General features: G+C 27.2%; 1 protein-coding gene across 1 annotated transcript in view; it reads right to left on the bottom strand.

Moving 5' to 3' along the window:
• The window catches only part of LOC137656769 (RYamide receptor-like), a 43,629-nt gene that overhangs the window by 13,335 nt on the left and 7,794 nt on the right, over window positions 1–22,500 (bottom strand). The window contains exons 4-5 of the mRNA XM_068391033.1: window positions 4,352–4,517; window positions 2,349–2,396 (exon numbers count right to left, since the gene is read on the bottom strand). Of these exons, the coding sequence (XP_068247134.1) occupies window positions 2,349–2,396; window positions 4,352–4,517 (214 nt within the window). The remainder of the gene's footprint in view (window positions 1–2,348; window positions 2,397–4,351; window positions 4,518–22,500) is intronic.

The following is a 22,500-nucleotide window of genomic DNA, read 5'->3' as shown; positions in this document are numbered from 1 at the left end:
TCCATATATAAACTATGAAAAATGAAACTTATCTCAACATGTTCAATATAAAAGAATTTATTGAAAGTTTGAACAGAAGTTTGCTCTAGCATCTCTGTATCGGAGTTGCCAGGTTGGCCTTTTTTAGGGCAAAAGAAAAAAAACCCTCTAATAAATTTGGCCTTTTTTTGTGCTAGATACATAAATTTGGCCTTTTTTCGTGCTAGATACCGGAATTTGGCCTTTCTTGAAATTGCTTAACCTTAAATGCTATATTTTCAGCCTTTTTCTACTATTAGCTTGCCCTTTTAAAACTCCAGTTGATCAGACTTTGGCCTTTTTTAAAATTTGTTAGTCTTAATTGCTATATTTTCAGCCTTTTTCTACTATTAGCTTGCCCTTTTAAAACTCCAGTTGATCAGACTTTGGCCTTTTTTAAAATTTGTTAGTCTTAATTGCTATATTTTCAGCCTTTTTCTACTATTAGCTTGCCCTTTTAAAACTCCAGTTGATCAGACAACCTGGCAACTCTGCTTCTGTAAAACCCTTTTACCCCCAAAGGACGTATTGGTACGTTTCACAAAACTCACCCCTTTACCCCCATGGACGTACCGGTACGTCCTTGCAAAAAAATGCTATAAAAATTTTTTTTTTCATAATTTTGATAATTTTTTGAGAAAATTCAGGCATTTTCCAAGAGAATGAGACCAACCTGACCTCTCTATGACAAAAATTAAGGATGTTAGAGCAATTTAGAAAAAATATACTGCAAAATGTAGATTACACAACTAAAAGTGTTAATAATAACCACGCAAATAAATATCCTTGGATTTGCTACAGAAGTTTATAATTAAGTTTTGGATAATTACACCTATTGATACCTTTAATTAAACGAGGATTTAATATCAGTAGTTTATCAAAGTAGTATATTAAGGTAATTAATATACCCACATATATCAGTAGTTTCATATGATGTATATTAAAGTAATTAATACACCCACAGACTGGTATGACTTTAATTATCACCAATTTAACTGCTCTTGGTTGGTGCAGTAATTTCATCACAGTAATTGTATTAAACAACTAGACTTTCAGACTTATTTAATATTCTTTTGAAAGAGGTAAATTAGAATAAAAGAGGTCAGAGTATCTTTTAGACTTATTTGATATTCTTTTGGATAAAGAAAATGAGAGATCAAAGGAATTATGCTAAAACAGTTTGGGCATAATTTGATATATATTCCTTCGGATGAAGAACATTAGGATAAGCGAGCAAGTAGTACCATCAAGACAAAAAAAAAAAAAAAAAAAAAAAAAAACACCACAGACATACTATAGCCATACAATATATCATTATGATATTCATTCTTTTCTTCACTGTTTTTACCCATTTCTATAATGGGTCACTTTTTCCCATCAGATCTATTACCAACATCATTTGAACAATGAATCAAGTTAAAATCTTCTTTGGAGAATGATAATACTACATTGGATCCCTATCTCTGGTTACGGCTTATTTTCCCTTTACCTATAAGTACACTAAATAGCCTGGCCTATTCTTTACATATTCTCCTCTTTCCTCAAACACCTAACAACATTGGGATAACAAAAAAATTCTTCTTCACCCAAAGGGTTAATTACAGCACTGTAATTGAGCACTTGCTACTTTCCTCTTGGTAAGGGTAGAAGAGACTCTTTAGCTATGGTAAGCAACTCTTCTAGGAGAAGGACACTCCAAAATTCACTAAGATAACAGAAAAACTCTTCTTCACCCTAATGGTTAATTACAGCGTAATTGTTCAGTGGCTACTTTCCTCTAGTTAAGGGTAGAAGAGACTCTTTAGTTATGATAGGCAGCTATTCTAGGAGGACACTCCAAAAACACACCATTGTTCTTTAGTGTTGGGTAGTGTCATAGCCTCTGAACCATGGTCTTCTGCTGTCTTGGGTTAGAGTTCTCTTGCTTGAGGATACATTCAGAGACAGTATTCTACCTGTTTTCTTATTTCCCTTCTTCACTGGGCTATTTTCCCAGTTGAAACCCTTTGGCTTATAGCATCCTGTTGTTCAAACTATGGTTATAGCTTAGCTAATAATAATAATAATAATAATAATAATAGTAATAATAATAATGATAATAATGATAGTAATAATAATAATAATAATAATAATAACAATAAAGATAACATTGATAAATTGAAGTACACTATTAAATATGAAAATAACTATACTAACAAACAATCTATTTACTTAAAAAAAAACATTCAGTTGATTTAAATCTGAATAGGAAGACTATCTTTTAATTATGGTAAATATTCATTGTTTATTCCACTAGGACAATTAGAAAATAAATGTCTTGGTCATCTTACCTGGGAGATCCATCTTGTCATGGCCAACTGTCCATTTAGTTGTCCATCCTGTTTTAAAAAACAATAATGATTATAAAAGTAGATTGTTAGATTATTATCATTATTATTATTATTATTATTAATAATAATAATAATAATAATAATAATAATAATAATAATAATAATAATAATAATAATTACTAAAAACTTGAGGTCTTTCATTACAATGAAAATTTAACTGGAAAAAAATAATCATATTGACACAAACTTGAAGAAGAACAATATGAACAAAATGCTTACAGCAAATCTCAGCTGGTGAAATAACTTCGTGTTCTATCTTTAGAATCAAATAGTTATATGTTTTAACAAATGTATTAAAAAGTAGTTACAGCTGGAGGTATCTGGGATGTTGAAAATACAGTTTAATGACGCCAACAATACATAAATGGGATATCAGTGCTTGGAAGATTGGAAAATGATAAAATATGAAGAATGGCAGGTGTAGTAAAGATTACTGAGATGATAACAGTGTCACGACTGAGATGGTTTGGGCATGTGTTGAGAATGAATGGTCAGGAGGGAGTGAAGAGGGCTTGGGAGGAACCTGTAATAGGGAGAAGTTCAAGAGGGAGGCAGAGAATTAGATGGCGATATAAGGTGAAGGATGATATGGAGAGAAGAAGTTCAGTGGAAGAGGATGCCTTTGATCGAAGGTATTGGAGAGGGCGCGTCAGGAACCGACCCTTTAACATAGGGCTAATGGTAGGAAAGAAGAAGAATTATATGGCGAGATGAGGTGAAGAATGATATGGAGAGAAGAGGTTTAGTGGGAGAGGATGCCTTTGATCGAAGGCATTGGAGAGGGCAAATCTGGCAACCGACCCCTTAATGTAGGGATAACGGTGGGGAATAAGAAGAATTAGATGGCGAGATGAGGTGAAGGATGATATGGAGAGAAGAGGTTTAGTGAAAGAGGATGCCTTTGATCGAAGGCATTGGAGAGGGCGCGTCAGGCAACCGACCCCTTAATGTAAGGATAATGGTAGGAAAGAAGAAGAATTATATGGCGAGATGAGGTGAGGGATGATATGGAGAGAAGAGGTTTGTTGGAAGAGGATGCCTTTAATCGAAGCGATTGGAGAGGGCGCATCAGGCAACCGACCCCTTAATATAGGGATAACGGTGGGGACGAAGAACAGTACATAATGTAAGGCCCACTGTATGCTCTAACAAGAAGGGGGGGGGGGGGGGGGAGGAAGGGGTGGGAGATATAAAGTGTGAATAACATTCGTCTGATTGGGATCACAAATTTCCAAAATGTTCTCTGTGTTTGTGTTCTCAGTCTCTCTCTGATAAGCAATGACAAACGGGTATCGCTTGCAACAATGCAATAACAGTCACTTATGAATTTCATGGCCTGGCAATATCATTTATGCTAGCATACACATATATATACACTCAGTGTGTATATGTATGTGTGTGTGTGAGCAGGAAGAGGCTATACTGTACAGACAACTTAATGGTATTAACTTATAGCTATTGCTTCTCTCTCTCTCTCTCTCTCTCTCTCTCTCTCTCTCTCTCTCTCTCTCTCTCTCTCTCTCTCTCTTCCAAAAATAGTCGTCTGACATATTCTTCATACTCCAGAGTTCTCTCTCTCTCTCTCTCTCTCTCTCTCTCTCTCTCTCTCTCTCTATCTCCAAAAATGGTCATCTGCCATGCTCTTAATACACCATAGTTCTCTCTCTCTCTCTCTCTCTCTCTCTCTCTCTCTCTCTCTCTCTCTCTCTCTCTCTCTCTCTCTCTCTCTCTCCAAAAATGGTCATCTGCCATGCTCTTAATACACCAGAGTTCTCTCTCTCTCTCTCTCTCTCTCTCTCTCTCTCTCTCTCTCTCTCTCTTCAAAAAGTCACCTGACATGCTCTTAATACTCCAGAGTTTTCTCTCTCTCTCTCTCTCTCTCTCTCTCTCTCTCTCTCTCTCTCTCTCTCTCTCTCTCTCTCAGCACACATATCTATACTCACGTTGGTGATAAATCCTTCCAGTGGACGAGCGTCTGCAGGTCAGGAGAGACACAAGCCCCTGTCTGAAATTGGCGTTAAAACCGCAATATATAATTGGGTTCAAAGCCGAGTTGGAATAGGCCACGAAATAAGCCGAGAATTCTACCATCGAAAACCATTCTGGTAACTGGAAAAAAAAGAAAGATAATTATTTATTTATTTATTTATCTATTCATTTATTTTTGTATCGTCTACTTTAATCACCTCCCCCAAAAGAAGTTAGAATTTAACCCCCCGCCCCCTTGCTTGTGTGTGTGTTAGTTTGTTTGTTTGTGAACAGGTTCAGGGCCACAATTTTAATCGTAGAGTAAGTAAACGTGCAGGGATTAAGTATTGTGTTAAAACCTGGGAATGATTAAATTTTGAGAGGTCATGGTCAAAGGTCAAGGTCACGGTCAATTAAATTGTCCAATTTACGTAATCAGCCAGAAGTTTGGACATCTTTGTCACAGAGACTTCAAACTTGGTTCATATTTGAGTGTATGAAAATCCACGCCAATTAATACATGTTATGGTCAAAGGACAAGGTCAAAGTTGAAAAAAGGCAGACAAATAAGCTGCTGCGGCGGAGGTCTGCACTCTAATGAGTGCATCTCTAGTTTAGAAATATTCTTTAAGGATAAAAAAAAATATTTGATGTTCGTTGATGGTAACATTTTTTAAAACAAAACTATTTGAAATATTATATTTGAAAATTAATGCTTCTCTGATGTATAGCTGAAAAAAAAAAAAATAGCGTAATATCCTAAAGGCGACAAAACTTCCTACTACTACTACTACTACTACTACTACTACTACTGCTACTACTACTACTACTACTACTACAACTATTCCTACTACTACTACTAATAATAATAATAATAATAATGATAATAATGATAATCATAATAATAATAATAATCATAATCATAATAATAATAATCATAACAATAATAATAATAATAATAATAATCATTATTATTATTATTATTATTATTATTATTATTACTAATTTTATAATTATTATTTTTATTGTTATTATTATTATTATTATTATTATTATTATTATTATTAATTTTATAATTATTATTATTATTATTATTGTTATTTTTATTATCATTATTATTATTATTATTATTATTACTAATAGTAGTAGTAGTAGTAGTAGTAGTAGTAGTAGTAGCTAAGCTACCACCTTAGTTGGAAAAGCAGGCTGCTATAAGCCCAAGGGCTCCAACAGGGAGAACTAGCCCACTGAGAAAAGATAATAAATAAATACATAAACTACAAGAGAAGTAATGAATAAATAATATATAATATTTTAAGAACAGCAACAAGAACATAACTATGCATTACTAATAACTAATTTGAATCAGCGTAATTATATACAAGATGATAATTATGCATTATTAACTAATTCTAAACTAATAATCCGCACAAAAACTGACCAGCAAACCAACCCAGTATGGGTGGTCCTCACTAGTACAGCTTTGCTGATCATGGTGATACACACACTTTTTAACCACCTTAAGGTATCCATACTAGGTTAGGTTAGGTTATATATATATATATATATATATATATATATATATATATATATATTATATAAATAACCTCTTATTATAATAATAATAATAATAATAATAATAATAATATTAAAAATAATTTAAAATAATGATAATTTTAAACATTTTAATAATAATAATAACAATAATAATAATGATAATAATAATAATAATAATAATAATAATAATAAAAGTAATAATATTAATAATAATAATAATTTTAATAATGATAATTTTTAAAATTTTTAATAATAATAGAAATAATAATAATAATAACAACAATAATAATAATAATAATAATAATAATAATAATAATAATATCAAGTTGAGTATAAAAGAATATGATCACAAAAGACGAAGGCGTATCGAAACAGATACTAGATAAGTACACCGTCCCATCATCAATTATATATGTAAATCTTTTCTGAACTCATGGAAAAGATACAGATCTTCTTCAGATCTTCTTCAAATCTTCTATGCTCTCCCGAAGACACGCTCCGATCTGCTGTGTGATTCGCAAATAATGCTTCGCAAATCCGTCCTGAGAGTTTACTGTATGTCTACCCCCATATAAAAGTATAAACAGAAAGATCTATGGTTTCCATATTTGGAAAATGGTAATATTTATCGTCTTACATCCCACAGTTATCCTACGTTAAGGGGTCGGTTGCCTGATCCTACGTTAGCCCTTTACCCCGCAAGCTATTTGGAACTTTCCAACCCTTAACCCCCAGCCGTTTTCGTTTTCAAGCACATTTTGCGATATTTCTTTTTTTAAATTACTCTAACAGCCCTAATTTTCGTCATAGAGAGGTCAGGTTGGTCTCATATTTTTGGAAAATGTCTGAAGTTTCTCAAAAAGTTATCAAAAATATGCAAAAAAAAAAAATGTAATTAGCCAACCCTTAACCCTCCAGGCGTTTTCTTTTTCAAGCACATTTTGCAATATGTATTTTTTAAATTGCTCTAACAGCCTTAATTTTCGTCATAGAGAGGTCAGGTTGGTCTCATATTTTGGAAAATGTCTGAAGTTTCTCAAAAAGTTATCCAAAATATGCAAAAAAAAAAAATGTAATTAGCCAACCCTTAACCCTCCAGGCGTTTTCTTTTTCAAGCACATTTTGCGATATATATTTTTTAAATTGTTCTAACAGCGTTATTTTTCGTCATAGAGAGGGTCAGGTTGGTCTCATTCTTTTGGAAAATGCCTGAAGTTTCTTAAAAAGTTATCAAAAATATGCAAAAAAATGTAATTAGCCGTTTTTGGCAAGGACGTACCAGTACGTCCATGGGGGGTAAAAGGGATTAAGGGGTCGGTTGCCAGATGCGCAGTCTCAATACCTTCTATCAAATGTGTTTTTTAAGGTTTTAAAGACCGATCAAGAATGGTAGAGGCAAGGGACAGTGGCAATGCCCAAGAGACTGATCATATATCCATACGATTAGGGCCTAAGTTTCCTCTCCACCTATGCTAGGACCAGGGATGGCCAGGCAATGGCTAATTATGATTCAGCAGGGTAGACGTTTTCGCCATATTTTTGTCCGTTTGTCTGTTTGTTTGTTTGTGAACAACTCCTAGGTCAAAGGTCGAAGGTCAAGGGCGAGAAATAAGCTGCCGTTGTAGAGGTCACGATTTTACTCAGAGTAGAGAAACTTTCACGAATTATGTTGAGACGGGGAAGTAATTTAATTTTGAGAGTCCTAGGTCAAAGGTCAAGGTCAAGGTCGAGCAAAAGGCCGACAAAATTAACCCTAACCTCGAGAAATAAGCTGCCGTGGCGGAGGTATGTTCTCTACTGAGTGGCCCTCTAGTTATTATTATTATTATTATTATTATTATTATTATCATTATTATTATTATTATTTATTATTATTATTATTATTATTATTATTATTATATTATTATCTAAGCTACAACCCTAGTTAAAAAAGCAGGATCATGCTATAAACCTTAAGGCTTCAACAGGTATAATATAAATATCTTTTTTATATACATCTATGGAGACAAGATTGAAAGAGATGATAAATGAAAGGAATATAATAATTATATTATAAAAGAACTAATCATAAATCAATAAAAAAGATAATGAATAAACAAACAAATAAATAGATAAATAAATACATTTCCGTCTCTATAATTTGCAATATTTCTATAAAACGTTTTAATCATCTGAATAATTTCATAAGATCAAACAAAAAAGTTTGTGAATATCAATAACAAAATCTAAACAATCTTTTAGATTTAATCCAAAACAATATTACGTTATCATCACGAAACGTAATAAACAACAACAACAACAACAATGTATATAGGAGGTTGCAAATCCGCGAAACGGGGAGTTGTGGTAAACTTTGCAATTCGGGGAGCAGATGACGAAGACTTCGAAGTATGAGGCTGACTTTCAAAGCGGAGTAATTCAATCATGAGTTACTGACAAAGAGAGAGAGAGAGAGAGAGAGAGAGAGAGAGAGATAGAGAGAGAGAGAGAGAGAGAGAGAGGGGCATACTAAGAAGAGAGAGAGAGAGAGTGAGAGAGAGAGAGAGAGAGAGAGAGAGAGGGGGAGGGCAATACTAAGAGAGAGAGAGAGAGAGAGAGAGAGAGAGAGAGAGAGAGAGAGAGAGAGAGAGAGAGAGAGAGGGGCATAACTAAGAGAGAGAGAGAGAGTGAGGAGAGAGAGAGAGAGAGAGAGAGAGAGAGAGGGGGGGGTTACTGAGAGAGAGAGAGAGAGAGAGAGAGAGAGAGAGAGAGAGAGAGAGAGATCTGACATGTTTGGAGAATTATCCTAACCTTGATTCCTATTATTAATCATGATTTATTGGTATGCTAGTGTACGCGACCAGTCACAAATGACGGCTAAATATTCAGATAGATATGTAGGCTACAAACACACAGATTCAACCCTTCCCACCCCCTCCCCCTTTCCTAACTACAACACGGTAGTTTCGGCAATTTGTGGGAGATGGTGGTTTCCTTGTGTACCTCTCGGGGCATCCCCTCTCCCCAGGGTATGACTACTCCCACTCTCCCCCTACCCAAAGGACGGGGAGAGACCGAGTAATCATACTTGTGCCAATGCCGCTAAGTGTGACATGATATATATACATTAAGATATGTGGCTGTTTATTATTATCATCATCATCATCATCATCATCATCATCATTATTATTATTATTATTATTATTATTATTATTATTATTATTATTATTATCATCATTATTATTATTATTATTATTATTATTATTATTATTATTATTATTATTATTATTATTATTAGCTAAGTTACAACCCTAGTTGGAAAAGCAGCGAGATTCTGAGGAAGATATTGTTAAGGCAAAAACTTATACTTTGCATCTGTATTCATTATGATGATTGTAGATCATAAAAGATTTATTTTTAAATCTAATTAAGAGAAGTTTATTAATTAAGTATATGTTACAATAACTGTGAATATAATTACATTAGGTTGTTTAAATGAAATGGAAAAATATACTTCAAAGAAACCGCGTTATAATATGAAATAGGATATTTTTCAAGCATCTTGTAAGGATTTACTCAGGGTCCAAAGGATATTTTGAAAAATTCCTTTCCTGATTAAATCTTAATCCAGGGGATGTGAGATGTGTAATCTTTTTGCTCCCAACCGGAAGAATTTTGAAATTGTTTTTTTAATAAAAGCAAGAAATGCGATTTTTTCTTTTAATAGAAGCAAGAAATGCTATTTTTTTTAATAGAAGCAAGAAATGCTATCTTTTTAACAAAAGCAAGAAATGCTATTTTTTCTTTTAATAAAAGCAAGAAATGCTATTTTTTTTAATAGAAGCAAGAAATGCTATTTTTTTTAATAGAAGCAAGAAATGCATTTTTTTAATAGAAGCAAGAAATGCAATTTTTTTTTAATAGAAGCAAGAAATGCAATTTTTTTTTAATAAGAGCAAGAAATGCTATTTTTTTAATAGAAGCAAGAAATGCAATTTTTTTTAATAGAAGCAAGAAATGCAATTTTTTTTTAATAAGAGCAAGAAATGCTATTTTTTTAATAGAAACAAGAAATGCTATTTTTTTAAATAGAAGCAAGAAATTGTTTTTTTTTTTTTTTATAAGAGCAAGAAATGCGATTTTTCTTTTAATAGAAGCAAGAAATGCTATTTTTTTAATAGCAGCAAGAAATGCTATTTTTTTTAGTAGAAGCAAGAAATGCTATTTTTTTTAGTAGAAGCAAGAAATGCTATTTTTTTTTAATAGAAGCAAGAAATGCATTTTTTTAATAGAAGCAAGAAATGCATTTTTTTAATAGAAGCAAGAAATGCATTTTTTTAATAGAAGCAAGTAATGCATTTTTTTAATAGAAGCAAGAAATGCTATTTTTTTTTAATAGAAGCAAGAAATGCATTTTTTTAATAGAAGCAAGAAATGCATTATTTTAATAGAAGCAAGTAATGCATTTTTTTAACAAAAGCAAGAAATGCTATTTTTTCTTTTAATAAAAGCAAGAAATGCTATTTTTTTTAATAGAAGCAAGAAATGCATTTTTTTAATAGAAGCAAGAAATGCTATTTTTTTTAATAGAAGCAAGAAATGCAATTTTTTTTTTAATAGAAGCAAGAAATGCAATTTTTTTTAATAAGAGCAAGAAATGCTATTTTTTTAATAGAAGCAAGAAATGCAATTTTTTTTAATAGAAGCAAGAAATGCAATTTTTTTTAATAAGAGCAAGAAATGCTATTTTTTTAATAGAAACAAGAAATGCTATTTTTTTTAAATAGAAGCAAGAAATGCTATTTTTTTAATAAGAGCAAGAAATGCTATTTTTTTAATAGAAACAAGAAATGCTATTTTTTTAAATAGAAGCAAGAAATTGTTTTTTTTTTGATAAGAGCAAGAAATGCGATTTTTCTTTTAATAGAAGCAAGAAATGCTATTTTTTTAATAGCAGCAAGAAATGCTATTTTTTCTAGTAGAAGCAAGAAATGCTATTTTTTTTAGTAGAAGCAAGAAATGCTATTTTTTTAATAGAAGCAAGAAATGCAATTTTTTTAATAGAAGCAAGAAATGCAATTTTTTTAATAAGAGCAAGAAATGCTATTTTTTTTTAATAGAAGCAAGAAATGCATTTTTTTAATAGAAGCAAGAAATGCTATTTTTTTTAATAGAAGCAAGAAATGCAATTTTTTTAATAGAAGCAAGAAATGCAATTTTTTTAATAAGAGCAAGAAATGCAATTTTTTTTAATAGAAGCAAGAAATGCAATTTTTTTAATAGAAGCAAGAAATGCAATTTTTTTAATAAGAGCAAGAAATGCTATTTTTTTAATAGCAGCAAGAAATGCTATTTTTTTTAGTAGAAGCAAGAAATGCTATTTTTTTAATAGCAGCAAGAAATGCTATTTTTTTTAGTAGAAGCAAGAAATGCTATTTTTTTTAGTAGAAGCAAGAAATGCTATTTTTTTAATAGAAGCAAGAAATGCAATTTTTTTAATAAGAGCAAGAAATGCTATTTTTTTTAGTAGAAGCAAGAAATGCTATTTTTTTAATAGAAGCAAGAAATGCAATTTTTTTAATAAGAGCAAGAAATGCTATTTTTTTTAGTAGAAGCAAGAAATGCTATTTTTTTAATAGAAGCAAGAAATGCAATTTTTTTAATAGAAGCAAGAAATGCAATTTTTTTAATAAGAGCAAGAAATGCTATTTTTTTTAGTAGAAGCAAGAAATGCTATTTTTTTAATAGAAGCAAGAAATGCATTTTTTTAATAGAAGCAAGAAATGCAATTTTTTTAATAGAAGCAAGAAATGCAATTTTTTTAATAGAAGCAAGAAATGCAATTTTTTTAATAAGAGCAAGAAATGCTATCTTTTTTAGTAGAAGCAAGAAATGCTATTTTTTTAATAAGAGCAAGAAATGCTATTTTTTTTAGTAGAAGCAAGAAATGCTATTTTTTTAATAGAAGCAAGAAATGCAATTTTTTTAATAAGAGCAAGAAATGCTATTTTTTTTAGTAGAAGCAAGAAATGCTATTTTTTTAATAGAAGCAAGAAATGCAATTTTTTTAATAGAAGCAAGAAATGCAATTTTTTTTAATAAGAGCAAGAAATGCTATTTTTTTTAGTAGAAGCAAGAAATGCTATTTTTTTAATAGAAGCAAGAAATGCAATTTTTTTAATAAGAGCAAGAAATGCTATTTTTTTTAGTAGAAGCAAGAAATGCTATTTTTTTAATAGAAGCAAGAAATGCAATTTTTTTAATAGAAGCAAGAAATGCAATTTTTTTAATAAGAGCAAGAAATGCTATTTTTTTTAGTAGAAGCAAGAAATGCTATTTTTTTAATAGAAGCAAGAAATGCAATTTTTTTAATAAGAGCAAGAAATGCTATTTTTTTTAGTAGAAGCAAGAAATGCTATTTTTTTAATAGAAGCAAGAAATGCAATTTTTTTAATAGAAGCAAGAAATGCAATTTTTTTAATAAGAGCAAGAAATGCTATTTTTTTTAGTAGAAGCAAGAAATGCTATTTTTTTAATAGAAGCAAGAAATGCATTTTTTTAATAGAAGCAAGAAATGCAATTTTTTTTAATAGAAGCAAGAAATGAATTTTTTTAATAGAAGCAAGAAATGCAATTTTTTTAATAAGAGCAAGAAATGCTATTTTTTTTAATAGAAGCAAGAAATGCATTTTTTTAATAGAAGCAAGAAATGCATTTTTTTAATAGAAGCAAGAAATGCAATTTTTTTTAATAGAAGCAAGAAATGAATTTTTTTAATAGAAGCAAGAAATGCAATTTTTTTAATAAGAGCAAGAAATGCTATTTTTTTTTAATAGAAGCAAGAAATGCATTTTTTTAATAGAAGCAAGAAATGCATTTTTTAATAGAAGCAAGAAATGCATTTTTTTAATAGAAGCAAGTAATGCATTTTTTTAATAGAAGCAAGAAATGCTATTTTTTTTAATAGAAGCAAGAAATGCATTTTTTTAATAGAAGCAAGAAATGCTATTTTTTTTTAATAGAAGCAAGAAATGCATTTTTTTAATAGAAGCAAGAAATGCTATTTTTTTTTAATAGAAGCAAGAAATGCATTTTTTTAATAGAAGCAAGAAATGCTATTTTTTTTTAATAGAAGCAAGAAATGCATTTTTTTAATAGAAGCAAGAAATGCATTTTTTTAATAGAAGCAAGAAATGCATTTTTTTAATAGAAGCAAGAAATGCATTTTTTTAATAGAAGCAAGAAATGCATTTTTTTAATAGAAGCAAGTAATGCATTTTTTTAATAGAAGCAAGAAATGCTATTTTTTTTAATAGAAGCAAGAAATGCATTTTTTTAATAGAAGCAAGAAATGCTATTTTTTTTTAATAGAAGCAGGAAATGCATTTTTTTAATAGAAGCAAGAAATGCTATTTTTTTTAATAGAAGCAAGAAATGCATTTTTTTAATAGAAGCAAGAAATGCTATTTTTTTTTTAATAGAAGCAAGAAATGCATTTTTTTAATAGAGGCAAGAAATGCTATTTTTTTTTAATAGAAGCAAGAAATGCATTTTTTTAATAGAAGCAAGAAATGCTATTTTTTTAATAGAAGCAAGAAATGCATTTTTTAATAGAAGCAAGAAATGCAATTTTTTTTAATAGAAGCAAGAAATGCAATTTTTTTTAATAAGAGCAAGAAATGCTATTTTTTTAATAGAAACAAGAAATGCTATTTTTTTTAAATAGAAGCAAGAAATGCTATTTTTTTAATAAGAGCAAGAAATGCTATTTTTTTAATAGAAACAAGAAATGCTATTTTTTTAAATAGAAGCAAGAAATTGTTTTTTTTTTGATAAGAGCAAGAAATGCGATTTTTCTTTTAATAGAAGCAAGAAATGCTATTTTTTTAATAGCAGCAAGAAATGCTATTTTTTCTAGTAGAAGCAAGAAATGCTATTTTTTTTAGTAGAAGCAAGAAATGCTATTTTTTTAATAGAAGCAAGAAATGCAATTTTTTTAATAGAAGCAAGAAATGCAATTTTTTTAATAAGAGCAAGAAATGCTATTTTTTTTTAATAGAAGCAAGAAATGCATTTTTTTAATAGAAGCAAGAAATGCTATTTTTTTTAATAGAAGCAAGAAATGCAATTTTTTTAATAGAAGCAAGAAATGCAATTTTTTTAATAAGAGCAAGAAATGCAATTTTTTTTAATAGAAGCAAGAAATGCAATTTTTTTAATAGAAGCAAGAAATGCAATTTTTTTAATAAGAGCAAGAAATGCTATTTTTTTAATAGCAGCAAGAAATGCTATTTTTTTTAGTAGAAGCAAGAAATGCTATTTTTTTAATAGCAGCAAGAAATGCTATTTTTTTTAGTAGAAGCAAGAAATGCTATTTTTTTTAGTAGAAGCAAGAAATGCTATTTTTTTAATAGAAGCAAGAAATGCAATTTTTTTAATAGAAGCAAGAAATGCAATTTTTTTAATAAGAGCAAGAAATGCTATTTTTTTTAGTAGAAGCAAGAAATGCTATTTTTTTAATAGAAGCAAGAAATGCAATTTTTTTAATAAGAGCAAGAAATGCTATTTTTTTTAGTAGAAGCAAGAAATGCTATTTTTTTAATAGAAGCAAGAAATGCAATTTTTTTAATAGAAGCAAGAAATGCAATTTTTTTAATAAGAGCAAGAAATGCTATTTTTTTTAGTAGAAGCAAGAAATGCTATTTTTTTAATAGAAGCAAGAAATGCATTTTTTTAATAGAAGCAAGAAATGCAATTTTTTTAATAGAAGCAAGAAATGCAATTTTTTTAATAGAAGCAAGAAATGCAATTTTTTTAATAAGAGCAAGAAATGCTATCTTTTTTAGTAGAAGCAAGAAATGCTATTTTTTTAATAAGAGCAAGAAATGCTATTTTTTTTAGTAGAAGCAAGAAATGCTATTTTTTTAATAGAAGCAAGAAATGCAATTTTTTTAATAAGAGCAAGAAATGCTATTTTTTTTAGTAGAAGCAAGAAATGCTATTTTTTTAATAGAAGCAAGAAATGCAATTTTTTTAATAGAAGCAAGAAATGCAATTTTTTTTAATAAGAGCAAGAAATGCTATTTTTTTTAGTAGAAGCAAGAAATGCTATTTTTTTAATAGAAGCAAGAAATGCAATTTTTTTAATAAGAGCAAGAAATGCTATTTTTTTTAGTAGAAGCAAGAAATGCTATTTTTTTAATAGAAGCAAGAAATGCAATTTTTTTAATAGAAGCAAGAAATGCAATTTTTTTAATAAGAGCAAGAAATGCTATTTTTTTTAGTAGAAGCAAGAAATGCTATTTTTTTAATAGAAGCAAGAAATGCAATTTTTTTAATAAGAGCAAGAAATGCTATTTTTTTTAGTAGAAGCAAGAAATGCTATTTTTTTAATAGAAGCAAGAAATGCAATTTTTTTAATAGAAGCAAGAAATGCAATTTTTTTAATAAGAGCAAGAAATGCTATTTTTTTTAGTAGAAGCAAGAAATGCTATTTTTTTAATAGAAGCAAGAAATGCATTTTTTTAATAGAAGCAAGAAATGCAATTTTTTTTAATAGAAGCAAGAAATGAATTTTTTTAATAGAAGCAAGAAATGCAATTTTTTTAATAAGAGCAAGAAATGCTATTTTTTTTAATAGAAGCAAGAAATGCATTTTTTTAATAGAAGCAAGAAATGCATTTTTTTAATAGAAGCAAGAAATGCAATTTTTTTTAATAGAAGCAAGAAATGAATTTTTTTAATAGAAGCAAGAAATGCAATTTTTTTAATAAGAGCAAGAAATGCTATTTTTTTTTAATAGAAGCAAGAAAATGCTATTTTTTTAATAGAAGCAAGAAATGCATTTTTTTAATAGAAGCAAGAAATGCAATTTTTTTTAATAGAAGCAAGAAATGAATTTTTTTAATAGAAGCAAGAAATGCAATTTTTTTAATAAGAGCAAGAAATGCTATTTTTTTTAGTAGAAGCAAGAAATGCTATTTTTTTAATAGAAGCAAGAAATGCAATTTTTTTAATAAGAGCAAGAAATGCTATTTTTTTTAGTAGAAGCAAGAAATGCTATTTTTTTAATAGAAGCAAGAAATGCAATTTTTTTAATAGAAGCAAGAAATGCAATTTTTTTAATAAGAGCAAGAAATGCTATTTTTTTAATAGAAGCAAGAAATGCTATTTTTTTAATAGAAGCAAGAAATGCATTTTTTTAATAGAAGCAAGAAATGCAATTTTTTTTAATAGAAGCAAGAAATGAATTTTCTTAATAGAAGCAAGAAATGCAATTTTTTTAATAAGAGCAAGAAATGCTATTTTTTTTTAATAGAAGCAAGAAATGCATTTTTTTAATAGAAGCAAGAAATGCATTTTTTAATAGAAGCAAGAAATGCATTTTTTTAATAGAAGCAAGTAATGCATTTTTTTAATAGAAGCAAGAAATGCTATTTTTTTTAATAGAAGCAAGAAATGCATTTTTTTAATAGAAGCAAGAAATGCTATTTTTTTTTAATAGAAGCAAGAAATGCATTTTTTTAATAGAAGCAAGAAATGCTATTTTTTTTTAATAGAAGCAAGAAATGCATTTTTTTAATAGAAGCAAGAAATGCTATTTTTTTTTAATAGAAGCAAGAAATGCATTTTTTTAATAGAAGCAAGAAATGCATTTTTTTAATAGAAGCAAGAAATGCATTTTTTTAATAGAAGCAAGAAATGCATTTTTTTAATAGAAGCAAGAAATGCATTTTTTTAATAGAAGCAAGTAATGCATTTTTTTAATAGAAGCAAGAAATGCTATTTTTTTTAATAGAAGCAAGAAATGCATTTTTTTAATAGAAGCAAGAAATGCTATTTTTTTTTAATAGAAGCAGGAAATGCATTTTTTTAATAGAAGCAAGAAATGCTATTTTTTTTAATAGAAGCAAGAAATGCATTTTTTTAATAGAAGCAAGAAATGCTATTTTTTTTTTAATAGAAGCAAGAAATGCATTTTTTTAATAGAGGCAAGAAATGCTATTTTTTTTTAATAGAAGCAAGAAATGCATTTTTTTAATAGAAGCAAGAAATGCTATTTTTTTAATAGAAGCAAGAAATGCATTTTTTTAATAGAAGCAAGAAATGCATTTTTTTAATAGAAGCAAGAAATGCATTTTTTTAATAGAAGCAAGAAATGCAATTTTTTTAATAAGAGCAAGAAATGCTATTTTTTTTTAATAGAAGCAAGAAATGCATTTTTTTAATAGAAGCAAGAAATGCATTTTTTTAATAGAAGCAAGAAATGCAATTTTTTTTAATAGAAGCAAGAAATGAATTTTTTTAATAGAAGCAAGAAATGCAATTTTTTTAATAAGAGCAAGAAATGCTATTTTTTTTTAATAGAAGCAAGAAATGCTATTTTTTTAATAGAAGCAAGAAATGCATTTTTTTAATAGAAGCAAGAAATGCAATTTTTTTTAATAGAAGCAAGAAATGAATTTTTTTAATAGAAGCAAGAAATGCAATTTTTTTAATAAGAGCAAGAAATGCTATTTTTTTTAGTAGAAGCAAGAAATGCTATTTTTTTAATAGAAGCAAGAAATGCAATTTTTTTAATAAGAGCAAGAAATGCTATTTTTTTTAGTAGAAGCAAGAAATGCTATTTTTTTAATAGAAGCAAGAAATGCAATTTTTTTAATAAGAGCAAGAAATGCTATTTTTTTTAGTAGAAGCAAGAAATGCTATTTTTTTAATAGAAGCAAAAAATGCAATTTTTTTAATAGAAGCAAGAAATGCAATTTTTTTAATAAGAGCAAGAAATGCTATTTTTTTTAGTAGAAGCAAGAAATGCAATTTTTTTAATAGAAGCAAGAAATGCAATTTTTTTAATAAGAGCAAGAAATGCTATTTTTTTTAGTAGAAGCAAGAAATGCTATTTTTTTAATAGAAGCAAGAAATGCTATTTTTTTAATAAGAGCAAGAAATGCTATTTTTTTTAGTAGAAGCAAGAAATGCTATTTTTTTAATAAAAGCAAGAAATGCATTTTTTTAATAGAAGCAAGAAATGCAATTTTTTTTAATAGAAGCAAGAAATGAATTTTTTTAATAGAAGCAAGAAATGCAATTTTTTTAATAAGAGCAAGAAATGCTATTTTTTTTTAATAGAAGCAAGAAATGCATTTTTTTAATAGAAGCAAGAAATGCATTTTTTTAATAGAAGCAAGAAATGCAATTTTTTTTAATAGAAGCAAGAAATGAATTTTTTTAATAGAAGCAAGAAATGCAATTTTTTTAATAAGAGCAAGAAATGCTATTTTTTTTTTAATAGAAGCAAGAAATGCTATTTTTTTAATAGAAGCAAGAAATGCATTTTTTTAATAGAAGCAAGAAATGCAATTTTTTTTAATAGAAGCAAGAAATGAATTTTTTTAATAGAAGCAAGAAATGCAATTTTTTTAATAAGAGCAAGAAATGCTATTTTTTTTTAGTAGAAGCAAGAAATGCTATTTTTTTAATAGAAGCAAGAAATGCAATTTTTTTAATAAGAGCAAGAAATGCTATTTTTTTTAGTAGAAGCAAGAAATGCTATTTTTTTTAATAGAAGCAAGAAATGCATTTTTTTAATAGAAGCAAGAAATGCAATTTTTTTTAATAGAAGCAAGAAATGAATTTTTTTAATAGAAGCAAGAAATGCAATTTTTTTAATAAGAGCAAGAAATGCTATTTTTTTTTAATAGAAGCAAGAAATGCATTTTTTTAATAGAAGCAAGAAATGCTATTTTTTTAATAGAAGCAAGAAATGCATTTTTTTAATAGAAGCAAGAAATGCTATTTTTTTAATAGAAGCAAGAAATGCATTTTTTTAATAGAAGCAAGAAATGCAATTTTTTTAATAGAAGCAAGAAATGAATTTTTTTAATAGAAGCAAGAAATGCAATTTTTTTAATAAGAGCAAGAAATGCTATTTTTTTTTAGTAGAAGCAAGAAATGCTATTTTTTTAATAGAAGCAAGAAATGCAATTTTTTTAATAAGAGCAAGAAATGCTATTTTTTTTAGTAGAAGCAAGAAATGCTATTTTTTTAATAGAAGCAAGAAATGCAATTTTTTTAATAGAAGCAAGAAATGCAATTTTTTTAGTAGAAGCAAGAAATGCTATTTTTTTAATAGAAGCAAGAAATGCAATTTTTTTAATAAGAGCAAGAAATGCTATTTTTTTTTAGTAGAAGCAAGAAATGCTATTTTTTTAATAGAAGCAAGAAATGCAATTTTTTTAATAAGAGCAAGAAATGCTATTTTTTTTAGTAGAAGCAAGAAATGCTATTTTTTTAATAGAAGCAAGAAATGCAATTTTTTTAATAGAAGCAAGAAATGCAATTTTTTTAATAAGAGCAAGAAATGCTATTTTTTTAATAGAAGCAAGAAATGCTATTTTTTTAATAGAAGCAAGAAATGCATTTTTTTAATAGAAGCAAGAAATGCAATTTTTTTTAATAGAAGCAAGAAATGAATTTTTTTAATAGAAGCAAGAAATGCAATTTTTTTAATAAGAGCAAGAAATGCTATTTTTTTTTAATAGAAGCAAGAAATGCATTTTTTTAATAGAAGCAAGAAATGCATTTTTTTAATAGAAGCAAGAAATGCATTTTTTTAATAGAAGCAAGTAATGCATTTTTTTAATAGAAGCAAGAAATGCTATTTTTTTAATAGAAGCAAGAAATGCATTTTTTTAATAGAAGCAAGAAATGCTATTTTTTTTTAATAGAAGCAAGAAATGCATTTTTTTAATAGAAGCAAGAAATGCTATTTTTTTTTAATAGAAGCAAGAAATGCATTTTTTTAATAGAAGCAAGAAATGCTATTTTTTTTAATAGAAGCAAGAAATGCATTTTTTTAATAGAAGCAAGAAATGCATTTTTTTAATAGAAGCAAGAAATGCATTTTTTTAATAGAAGCAAGAAATGCATTTTTTTAATAGAAGCAAGAAATGCATTTTTTTAATAGAAGCAAGTAATGCATTTTTTTAATAGAAGCAAGAAATGCTATTTTTTTTAATAGAAGCAAGAAATGCATTTTTTTAATAGAAGCAAGAAATGCTATTTTTTTTTAATAGAAGCAAGAAATGCATTTTTTTAATAGAAGCAAGAAATGCTATTTTTTTTAATAGAAGCAAGAAATGCATTTTTTTAATAGAAGCAAGAAATGCTATTTTTTTTTTAATAGAAGCAAGAAATGCATTTTTTTAATAGAGGCAAGAAATGCTATTTTTTTTTAATAGAAGCAAGAAATGCATTTTTTTAATAGAAGCAAGAAATGCTATTTTTTTAATAGAAGCAAGAAATGCATTTTTTTAATAGAAGCAAGAAATGCATTTTTTTAATAGAAGCAAGAAATGCATTTTTTTAATAGAAGCAAGAAATGCATTTTTTTAATAGAAGCAAGAAATGCATTTTTTTAATAGAAGCAAGTAATGCATTTTTTTAATAGAAGCAAGAAATGCTATTTTTTTTAATAGAAGCAAGAAATGCATTTTTTTAATAGAAGCAAGAAATGCATTTTTTTAATAGAAGCAAGAAATGCATTTTTTTAATAGAAGCAAGTAATGCATTTTTTTAATAGAAGCAAGAAATGCTATTTTTTTTAATAGAAGCAAGAAATGCATTTTTTTAATAGAAGCAAGAAATGCATTTTTTTAATAGAAGCAAGAAATGCTATTTTTTTTAATAAGAGCAAGAAATGCTATTTTTTTAATAGAAACAAGAAATGCATTTTTTTAATAGAAGCAAGTAATGCATTTTTTTATTAGAAGCAAGAAATGCTATTTTTTTTTAATAGAAGCAAGAAATGCATTTTTTTAATAGAAGCAAGAAATGCATTTTTTTAATAGAAGCAAGAAATGCATTTTTTTAATAGAAGCAAGTAATGCATTTTTTTAATAGCAGCAAGAAATGCTATTTTTTTTTAATAGAAGCAAGAAATGCATTTTTTAATAGAAGCAAGAAATGCATTTTTTTAATAGAAGCAAGAAATGCTATTTTTTTTAATAAGAGCAAGAAATGCTATTTTTTTAAATAGAAGCAAGAAATTGTTTTTTTTTTATAAGAGCAAGAAATGCGATTTTTCTTTTAATAGAAGCAAGAAATGCTATTTTTTTAATAGCAGCAAGAAATGCTATTTTTTTTAGTAGAAGCAAGAAATGCTATTTTTTTAATAGAAGCAAGAAATGCAATTTTTTTTAATAGAAGCAAGAAATGCATTTTTTTAATAGAAGCAAGAAATGCAATTTTTTTTAATAGAAGCAAGAAATGCAATTTTTTTAATAAGAGCAAGAAATGCTATTTTTTTTAATAGAAGCAAGAAATGCATTTTTTTAATAGAAGCAAGAAATGCATTTTTTTAATAGAAGCAAGAAATGCATTTTTTTAATAGAAGCAAGTAATGCATTTTTTTAATAGAAGCAAGAAATGCAATTTTTTTTAATAAGAGCAAGAAATGAATTTTTTTAATAGAAGCAAGAAATGCAATTTTTTTAATAGAAGCAAGAAATGCATTTTTTAATAGAAGCAAGAAATGCAATTTTTTTTATTAAGAGCAAGAAATGAATTTTTTTAATAGAAGCAAGAAATGCAATTTTTTTTAATAGAAGCAAGAAATGCATTTTTTAATAGAAGCAAGAAATGCATTTTTTTTAATAGAAGCAAGAAATGCAATTTTTTTTAATAAGAGCAAGAAATGAATTTTTTTAATAGAAGCAAGAAATGCAATTTTTTTTAATAGAAGCAAGAAATGCATTTTTTAATAGAAGCAAGAAATGCAATTTTTTTAATAGAAGCAGGAAATGCATTTTTGCAATAGAAGCAAGAAATGCATTTTTTAATAGAAGCAAGAAATGCAATTTTTTTTAATAAGAGCAAGAAATGCTATTTTTTTAATAGAAGCAAGAAATGCATTTTTTAATAGAAGCAAGAAATGCAATTTTTTTTAATAAGAGCAAGAAATGAATTTTTTTAATAGAAGCAAGAAATGCAATTTTTTTTAATAGAAGCAAGAAATGCATTTTTTAATAGAAGCAAGAAATGCAATTTTTTTAATAGAAGCAGGAAATGCATTTTTTTAATAGAAGCAAGAAATGCATTTTTTAATAGAAGCAAGAAATGCAATTTTTTTTAATAAGAGCAAGAAATGCTATTTTTTTAATAGAAGCAAGTAATGCATTTTTTTAATAGCAGCAAGAAATGCTATTTTTTTTTAATAGAAGCAAGAAATGCATTTTTTAATAGAAGCAAGAAATGCATTTTTTTAATAGAAGCAAGAAATGCTATTTTTTTTTAATAAGAGCAAGAAATGCTATTTTTTTAAATAGAAGCAAGAAATTGTTTTTTTTTTTATAAGAGCAAGAAATGCGATTTTTCTTTTAATAGAAGCAAGAAATGCTATTTTTTTAATAGCAGCAAGAAATGCTATTTTTTTTAGTAGAAGCAAGAAATGCTATTTTTTTTAGTAGAAGCAAGAAATGCAATTTTTTTAATAGAAGCAAGAAATGCAATTTTTTTTAATAAGAGCAAGAAATGCTATTTTTTTAGTAGAAGCAAGAAATGCATTTTTTTAATAGAAGCAAGAAATGCA

This window comes from Palaemon carinicauda, chromosome 17 (genome assembly GCF_036898095.1).
Source record: "Palaemon carinicauda isolate YSFRI2023 chromosome 17, ASM3689809v2, whole genome shotgun sequence".
Lineage (NCBI taxonomy): Eukaryota > Metazoa > Arthropoda > Malacostraca > Decapoda > Palaemonidae > Palaemon > Palaemon carinicauda.
The sequence above is the reverse complement of the archived record's forward strand: the minus strand, read 5'-3'. Positions and strand labels throughout refer to the sequence as shown.